This window comes from Garra rufa, chromosome 1 (assembly GCF_049309525.1).
Source record: "Garra rufa chromosome 1, GarRuf1.0, whole genome shotgun sequence".
Lineage (NCBI taxonomy): Eukaryota > Metazoa > Chordata > Actinopteri > Cypriniformes > Cyprinidae > Garra > Garra rufa.
Window position 1 is genome coordinate 91,587,927 of NC_133361.1, and position 9,814 is coordinate 91,597,740.

A 9,814-nucleotide genomic window follows, 5' to 3' on the forward strand; every position below is an offset into this window, starting at 1 on the left:
AGGGTTGAAAGCCTAGCTCACCGTGTCGCACCATATGTAGGCCCCTTACCCCTCTCTTGCTGATGCCTTTTCAGCTTTTTAGCTGTGCTCAGAGTATTTCTGCAATGTTTTACACTCTCAGACTGGATGGATTCGGCTTTTGTGATCCTCAGCATATCGGTTTCCATGATGGTGGTGACGGAAACGACAGTGCTTTCCAGCCAAAGCTTATCCATAATGGCAAGCATGGCAGAGGACCCTTCATTAAAAGGAAAAATGGCCATACTTGCAGCTGCCTCAACTCTACTCTTACCTACAAACACTGTTTTTGGACAGCGGGCCCAATTGACGGAGTTGAGGCACTCATTCGCATTTTGAGTGCCACTATGCTGCATGCACTGCAGCAGGCTGTCACTTTACATGCGGTGGTATACAGGTATCAGCTTCTGGCCCATCTCCCAAGTTTCCTGCATGGAGCCTGTGGCCCTCTGGAGTTTCTCCAATTTCCTCCGCCCTCCTATACCCACAGCAGGACATGCTATGGAGGAGACCAGCCCAGATCTCATTTTTCATTTTCTCTATGGAACCCTGGTTATTTAAAATTGCCCCCCCTGTAAAAATTTTGTAATGTTTTACATTTTTTGGCCGTTAATTTTCCCAGACCCTTCCCCCCAATTTGCGTTCAGCACTTAATTTTCGTAGTGCTGTACCCATACGCTTATGGGCATGGTTGATGCATTCTAATTTTACTACCTCATGCCCAGGGTATGGGTTGAGGGATACCACCTCCCTGAATGCAGCACTGTCCCCATCTGACAGCATCTGAATGTATCTTAGCTGGTGGCGACTCACAGACCTGGCCAACATCCTTTTCGCTGCCTCCTGCTCCATAGCCTTGCTTGAGCCCCTAAAATTTCTCTCCAGCTGTTAATTTCCTCATCTGTAATCTTTCCCTCATGCCTGGCAGCTTCTTTAAGGGCACAAGCATGGCAATAGGAGGATAGAACCTCAAAGTCGATCACCAGTCCCGTAAAAATATCGTTGCACACCCCGATCCCATAGTGTGTTGTGAACCCTCCTTTCTGCCAAGTGCCATCAAAGACACACTGATATTTATCACCGCATCTGCATCCTCTCTCAGCATATCTGCCACATCTGCATCAATACCTGCATAGGCCTGCCTGACCTGCTCCCTGGTCCTGTGAAGTGACTCAAGACCTCTCTCAATTTCTGCCATTAAAATGAAATGTGTATTGTATCAATAACTGTTCATTTTTGTTTTTATAGATACAGCACACAGAAATCTGTACTGTAAAAGTAAAACTGACCCCCGCAACACAACATAATGAATGCGATGGCACTTTGTTCTATTCTTATAAATCTTATAAATAAATAAATAAATATTTCATCGATACAAAACAAATATTGTTACAGTAATGTTATAATATGTTACAAGGTGGTACAGCCACACGTATTGGGCTATTTCTGACATAAGAAATTCAACAGACTGCTTAAATTTTTGGGATAGGCTACAATCCTTTTTCTGGACTCATCGCGTAGTCGCGTAGATGTGTACACGCTCATGCGGTACTTGTCATCTTTACACAGACAGCACTCGAGCAATAAACTGCTACAGAACCCTTGATTCTGTGGATCTACATTCATTTTTAGCCCTGACATACCACAATTTGGACAAGTTAAATCACCAATCAGCTCATTCAGTCATGCAACATGAACAAGCAGCCACTGTTGTGTAGAGTGCACTTGGCTTATATCTAAACCACCCTGGTTTCCTATCGACAGCTTTCGTTCAGATGCGCTTCCTGAGGGCATTTCACTGGGTAGTCCATCACTAATTTTCCTTTCCCCCTTGCAAGTGACAACTGCTGTACTCTTTTTGAGGATTGACGCAAAGTCATTTTAATTTATTCACTCAAAAGATACCGCGGAAAGCTAAACCAAACAAGGACGCGTCAAAACATACCATGTGAGGATTCTGAACTAATCACTTTGTCAGAAATTATCTTCAGCCAATGAGATTGCGCATTCAGAGTTAAATCCCCTCTTTTAATTTCACGATTGGTTGCTGAGAAAAAAGGAAATAACCATATTTGGATCTGACAGCATTGTACAGAAGAGAGAGAGCTTTCCAGCAGTGTACGTGATGACTGGGTACAGGCAGAGATCGCAGAGCAGCATGTTGATTTAGAACGCCAACTTTTGTTGAATTTATGAGAAATCTACAGACGCAAACAGACAAAGTGCAGTAAAATAAAGACCTAAATGTGTATTTCTGACTTTTTTTCACCACAAGTCTAAAAGAAGACACATTATTGAAGACAGATATCCAAAAATCTCAAAATTGAAGTTTTTGCCTGTCGTGTCTCGCCATAAAGGTGAATTGAATGTCAGTTTGGTAAGTGGTTAAGGTCCGGGCTGAGTGCTGAGGCCGAGTCCATATAGGCTGCTCCGCCATGGCTTTCCAAGTTTCATGATCCACCATGTCTTCCTAAACGGTTTGCTCCACCAAGGCTTCCCGAGCTTTTGTAATTCAACAATGGCTCCCCGAACTGTCTGTACAGCTCCCTGATCCGCCATGGCCCCCCAAGCAACACCCTGATCCGCCATGGCCCCCCAAGCAGCACCCTGATCCACCATGGCCCCCCAAGCAGCACCCTGATCCACCATGGCCCCCCAAGCAGCACCCTGATCCACCATGGCCCCCCAAACAGCACCCTGATCCACCATGGCTCCCCAAGCAACACCCTGATCCGCCATGGCCCCCCAAGCAGCACCCTGATCCACCATGGCCCCCCAAGCAGCACCCTGATCCACCATGGCTCCCCAAGCAACACCCTGATCCGCCATGGCCCCCCAAGCAGCACCCTGATCCACCATGGCCCCCCAAGCAGCACCCTGATCCACCATGGCCCCCCAAGCAGCACCCTGATCCACCCTGGCCCCCCAAGCAGCTCTCTGATCCACCATGGCCCCCCGGCCAGCACCCAGATCTGTCAATGCCCCTCGAGTACGCAGATCTGTCTCCAGGGGGCCAATCCCCCTCCCCAGTTGATTATGATACTGCGTCAGATGTACCCTCTGGGAAAGGGGAGTTATATCAAGTTTACAGACTGATTTTGCCTTATTTTTCACCTTTCTTTGTTTCTGTTTGTCTTAAATGTCTTTAGATTGTATTGCATATATGTTCCCCTGATTACCTGTGTGGATTACCCTTTGTGGATTTTATTAAAGAACTTTCATTTAATTCTAACCTCTTTGTTGCATATAGTCTTGATCCTATGAAGGTAATAGAGATATAAGGCTATAAGCTGTACAAAAAGAAGTGGACCACAACATGAAATCAAGACAAGAGCTGATAGATTCTTAAAGTACTGAGATTGTAGAGGCTGAAAGTGCAAAGAGTGAAAAGTTTTACACACTGTGTGAACAGTGTATGAGCGAACTGTGTAATTTGGCAACAGAAAAAATGCTGTGCAAATGTGAATAAAGTGTTTGAAGTATGTGCTTAAAGTGATGAGTTGTAAAATGTAGCTTGGCTGGGTAGCCAAAAGAAAATAAATATAATGGGCTGATGACAAGCTATGTGTGCATATATGGAGGAGGGGTATGAAAATGTGTTACTGCTGAATACAACTGGTTAATCAATTTTTAAAAAATACTTTCTTTTATGTATAATTATCAAGAAAATGAATGAAGGCCAACTGCTTCGGATTGTTTATTGTAGCAAATGAATTAGAAAGGAAACAGTACGTATATCTACTGTAAATACAGGCTACTGGAAGCACAACAAAGAATGAACTGTGCAGATTAAAAAACAGACCTGCACAAACCTAGTATAATATTTCAATGCTTCTCCTGATAAAGTCCATAATGTAAACAGATATAACAACATTAAATTGAAATCAACTAAACAATAAGCTAAAATACACTTAAAATCAATTTTGTTCAGTTTATGTCAATATATAATCTTCCAGTTACATTGCTTTTCCCAGCAAGGTAAAAAATGGTCTAATATTTTGATACAGAGAAATCAACACATGCAATTGAGTGACACACTAGTCATAGTCACACTTTGAGGGAATCTACTGTAATCACTTAATATTTGAAACGACAGTAAAGCAGATGATCAGGTATGGCCACAGTTAAAAAAAAAAAAAGCCTTATGGTAAACAAAAAGAGATGAAGGATGCATGAAAGTGATCAAATGTATCGCACATTCAGCTCCGGTGTGAACATCCTTGATTTCACACACCTTTTTTCTCATTACACTCTTGAACAAGGAACACAGACAAAGTCTGACATTTGCATGATTTTTCACATATCTGTAAATGTGATGGAAAATGTTTTTATTACTTTGACTACACTTGAATGTCTTTCAAAATGAATGAGCAGATGATTGTAGAAATTGCTCCTTTTTCTAAACCTCTTCTTGCACTCAAGAAAATGGCAGTTTCTTCCCAGAATGAGTTTGCAAATGACGTTTCATGTTGCTCTGACATGTGAAACTCTTCTCACACTGAAGACACTTGTACGGTTTCTCTCCAGTGTGAACTGTCATGTGAACCTTAAGGTTTACTTTATGCGTGAAACTCTTTCCACACTGAGAGCAGATGTAAGGTTTCTCTCCAGTGTGAATGCTCAAGTGAACATCAAGACTTGTTTTATACTTGAAACTCTTTCCACACTGAGGGCAGGTAAAAGGTTTCTCTCCAGTGTGAATTTTCATGTGGTTATCAAGCGTACCTTTCAGTGTAAAACACTTTCCACACTCAGGACATATGAATGGCTTCTTATCGGTATGAATTATCATGTGAGTCTTAAGAACTCCTTTTCGTGAGAAACTCTTCCCACACTGTTTGCACATGAAAGGCTTCTCTCCAGTGTGAGTTCTCATGTGGACAGTAAGGTATTGTTTCTGTGTAAAACTATTCCCACACAGTTTACAGGTGAAAGGCTTCTCTCCAGTGTGAGTTCTCACGTGGACAGTAAGGTTATTTTTGTTCGTAAAACTCTTTCCACACTGAGGGCATATGAACGGCTTTTTTTGGGTGTGAATTATCATGTGAGTCTCAAGAACTCCTTTTTGTGAGAAACTCTCCCCACAGAGTTTGCAGGAGTAAGGCTTCTCTCTAGTGTGAATTCTCATGTGGACAGTAAGGTTTTGTTTCTGTGTAAAACTCTTCCCACACAGTTTACAGATGAAAGGCTTCTCTCCAGTGTGAACTCTCATGTGGACAGTAAGGTTTTTTTTCTTTGTAAAACTCTTTCCACACTGAGGGCATATTACCGGCTTCTTTTCAATGTGAATTTTCATGTGACTGTTAAGATGTCCACTTAAAATGAAACTCTTCCCACACTGTTGGCAGCTGTAAGGTCTCTCTCCAGTCTGAATTCTCATGTTAGAATTAAGGTTTGTAGTTTTGGTTTTTTTACTTATTTCTGGTGAGGATGTTTTTTTATTCTGTGAGCAACTAATTGATTTTACTTCAGTTTTGAAATCATCTTTCTCTTCTGTTTCATTGAGTTCTTGACTCTCCTCTTTCAGAGTCATCAGGTCTGAGGTGAAATGAGAAAAATGTAAGTTAACAACAGTTTAAAGGCACAAAGCAACAGACATCAAAACACTTAGACTAATGCTGTCAATTAATTAAAAAACAATTTGACAATAAACAATTTCACATTGAATCTCCAAATTAATGTAAGAAAACATAAAGATTGTACATTTAAAATATGTGGCTTATTGGCATCTTTTTACCAAGTAGCCAATTGTTTTTGAAAACCAGTCTCATTGATACAAATACTGCTGCTGATCTGTCTCTATTAATCGCATTTCCTTCCAATTTTAATCATTAATTATAGCTATAACTAAAAACAATTATTTGTAACATGTATATTGTTGTGCTTTTATCACAACTACCATATAATGATAAAAAACACTCCTTTAAAAAAAACACACATAAAGTGCCATGTTCATCTTTATGTTAGGGCATTTAAAAGCAGCATTCAAGTAAGAAATATTTCCTAATTAAGGTTACGATGAGAGATTTTTGGTTTCTATTTATTGTTTGGCTCCAGAGTTGGAGAGTAACAAAGTACATGTAACGTCATTTCATATTTAAAATACAAAATGAGTAACTATTACAGAACATGTTACCTGTTTCAGATGCAGAACAGTTATTTGATGCATTCATGACGTCTAGACTGGACTATTGTAATGCACTACTATGTGGCTGTCCTGCATATCCAGTTAACAAGCTACAAGCTGGTGTTTCTGAAATATGATTATTTATTGCTTGTTGTAATGAACATTCACTGTCATTTACATTTTAATATCACACTTTTGATGATAGCAGAAAAATCACTTACAATTAAAACAAATGTCAAGTTAAAAACTGAAGTGTCATTGTTTGCTTCAAGCAAAATATTTTTTTTTTTTGTCAGATACAGCTTTTATTTTTTCTAATCAAAAGTAGATATTGTGTTTAATGTTACACAAATGTTTTTTTTTTTTCTATAGAGCTGGACATTTTAATATGGATCAAATTAGTGAGTCCAGCTTTGAGAATAAAAACCAACCTGTTTGTTCCTCAATATCTTCATGTTTGACTCTGAATGTTTCTAAAATCTTCATGTCTTCACTCTCCTCTTTAATAAATGCCATCTTTATAATAGTGTCACATGGATCTCAGTTGTTTCTCCAGGAGTTTTTCTGTGTGTTTGTACACTTTGTCCTGTTTGTCCTGTCAAACTCAATCTCTGGGTGAGTCTCAATCAGCTCCTAGTTCAGTAGTGCACTGGAAAGACAGTCAGAGAGTTAATACTAATTAATATATAAAAATTATAAAATATATACAAATAACACCAAAGGTTCATATTTAGATTATAATTTTAGGCTATTTTGATTTAAATTTGGTATTAAATTATTTGTTTTTTCATATCTAATATATTACAGTCTCATGCAATCATTCTCGGTTGTCATTAAACTCGTTTGTATTTGTTGTTGTCGTTTGTAGTCCGCGTGCCGCTGAATCGAATCACTGAATCATTTCACAAATGATTTGATTCAAATGATTCGGATTCTCAGTTTCTTTCATCACTTCTTATCATCACACGATTGATTCATGATAGAGAGAGAGAGAAATGAGACGCACATTCTCTGTTACTAAAGGCTAACGTCTTCAGTAACACTGGATAAAGAATTTCAACGTTATATTTAATAAGGATGATTTATTTTACATAGCTTGTAAAAACGCTTTAAAAACGCAACAATATCCATTGGTTTAAAAACTTTAAAAGCACAAACCTTTCTTCAGGCGACTCACAAACAGATGAGGAGCGCGGCGCATATTTATGACGTCACATCACCAGAGCAAAATAAAAGTCCCATTGATGCACTGCTCTCTAGAATCACAAACACATCATAGAAATGTTGTATATAGAATAGAATTTCGTACTCATGTGATGCTTTTCTAAAGTTAATAACATTGTAAATCTATTAATTAGGGGTGTGTATTGGCAAGAATCTGGCGATGCGATACGTATCACGATACAGTGGCAACGGTACGATGTATTGCGATATATTGCGATACTGTATGAACAACAATATATTGAGTTTCTTTTAAAAATTTAATTGTGAGAAAACTCATAGCATAGTAAACACACAATGCTGTTACATGCTTAACATAAGCTTACTGAATTCGAACACAGGGATCTATATTTGTGTTTCACAAAAGAAAAAATACAGGATTTGCTGGATTTTTTGGATAAACAAATGAAAAAAAAAATAAGTTAACAATTTCTTGACTCTGGTAAAAGGTTATCCCTTAACTGTAATAAGCAATAATAATAAGATAAAGTAATTAGGTTCAAATTTCTGAAGTTGAAAAAAAAGGCAAAGTCACTGCAACATCAGCTCTTTATGTTGAGGCTGAAGAAATTAATATCTGCCTTTCAGTAAAAGTCACAAATACATGCAGTCCCTGTACAATCTAACATAACAATACTTTTTCCTGCAATATCAACAGTCATTAACATGTACATGCTTAACATGTAGAAAAAATATGTAAACAATGTTACATGAAGGCTGTAGGTATTTTAAGATATCTGCTTAGAGGTTCATAACCAATGAGGAGTTTTTGATTTCAAAGTAACTATCAAAAGAAAATATGGTCTCTATACCTTCAAACGTCACAACACTTTTTCTGGCTGTTACCACAAAGACATTAGCATATACTCTTTCTATAATCAAATATGGAAGTGCTTGTGGGATTCTTAATATTAACAAAAAATGTAAACTCTTATTGACAAATTAAAGTTCAAAGCCCTGCAACATCCACTTTTTCAGTGTAATCTCAATAAAGGAATTTACCCATCTGCCTAAATAAATAAAAACTTGCAGGACTCAACTAAATTAAATATGGTAAACAGTGTCAGATACTGGATTTTACATGTTGTTCCAGTTTGTATGTCAGTGCTTATTTTTTAATCTCAAGGTTTTTGTGGAGGAATACAAGCTGGTCCACATGCCCAGCTTTCAGGACGCTTCTCTGTGCATTCACAATGTCTCCTGCGGAAGAGAAAACTCTCTCTGCAGAGACGCTTGTTCCAGGAATACACAGGAAACATTTTGCTACTCTGATTTGTAGTATTGCCCGAGTACTTGACTCTGGCGTTGCAGAGTTTACAGATCGCATGGCTCTTGTCGAAGTCGCAACTACCTTCCTTTGTTTTGAAACCAAAATATGCCCAAACATCCGCTTTAAAGGCTGCTTGAGCCGGCTGTATCCGCTCGTCCTCAGTCATCGCCGGTGAACTGTGCTAAATTAGCGGTTAGCATGCAGTTTGGCACAGACTGGCGCTCTCGCGGGGATTTCATTATTTCTTTAGCGCGTAGGACATACTAGGTGCGTTCGACTTCATGCAGCGCTGCGCAGACCGATCGGCGGCTGACTTGAAGTAGTGCATGCCGGTTAGAAATTTTGTCCGACTTGACGGCTCCGTTTTCAGCTCCTCCCCGACTGCTTTCGGCTAATCTCGCCGATCGGTCTGCGCAGCGCAGCATGAGCTCGAACGCACCTAATGACTGCTGCCCATGCTGCTCACCTAGCGGCCGGAGTTTTAATTGCAACACAAAAATGAACAAACGCCGTGAATATTGCATGTTAATTGTTAATAAAAAAATCGATACAGTACAGTTGAATATCGATACGGCATCGTAAAAGAAAATATCGCGATATTTAAGTGTATCGATATTTTCTTACACCCCTACTATTAATAATATTCTTTATTAATGTTCATTTATAAGACTATGCTTTCTGTTTATATACCTTGCCATTAAATTCACATTAAACCAGTCAATGCTGCTGTGTAACGTTTACCAAGGTTGTGTGATGGCAAATTTAAAAGGAATATAGTCCATTGATTATGACCTTTTCAGTTTCGTTAATTGGCAAAAACATATTCAGCTGTTACTCCTTATCTTCTTTTGTTAACATTGAAAAGTTTGGCTAATAAATACAAGACACATTAAACAGTTTATTAGAAACTTTAACTAGAAGTCCATCCATCAGGAAAAAAAAATCTAATATTTCATGTTGTATTAGTGTTATGATTTTAGTGAAGTTAGACGTTTTGAAAACAAAATACCTTTAATACACCTGCAGGAAAATGAAGATCAGGAGACTCTTGTTTGAGCTGGTCCTGTGTGTCGCTGCGGTCATCCAGACTGACTAAAACACTCAATCACTGGAGTTTTATTCATATTTCAGGAGGCCGTTGTTACAGGTGAAGACAAAGCTCTCAGATCACAAGCTTA

General features: G+C 38.8%; 1 protein-coding gene across 1 annotated transcript; it reads right to left on the reverse strand.

The window, feature by feature from the left end:
- Window positions 1-395: 395 nt before the first annotated feature.
- On the reverse strand, window positions 396-8,802 carry LOC141322055 (uncharacterized). Its single transcript, XM_073833408.1, has 4 exons — window positions 8,559-8,802; window positions 4,577-5,556; window positions 836-1,061; window positions 396-517 (listed from the first exon to the last, which is right to left on the reverse strand). The coding sequence occupies exons 1-4, from the start codon at window positions 8,800-8,802 to the stop codon at window positions 396-398; spliced, it is 1,572 nt and encodes a 523-aa protein (XP_073689509.1).
- Window positions 8,803-9,814: the final 1,012 nt, after the last annotated feature.

What these genes read in the sequence shown, in the direction of transcription:
- LOC141322055 (XM_073833408.1), bottom strand. Translation starts at nt 8,802, where the DNA reads ATGACTGAGGACGAGCGGATACAGCCGGCTCAAGCAGCCTTTAAAGCG. An exon ending in TCTCTTCCGCAGGAGACATT is followed by an intron (nt 5,557 to 8,558) that starts GTGAATGCACAG and finishes ATTTCACCTCAG; the next exon opens with ACCTGATGACTCTGAAAGAG. An exon ending in GAAAGAGTTTCACGCATAAA is followed by an intron (nt 1,062 to 4,576) that starts GTAAACCTTAAG and finishes GGCACTTGGCAG; the next exon opens with AAAGGAGGGTTCACAACACA.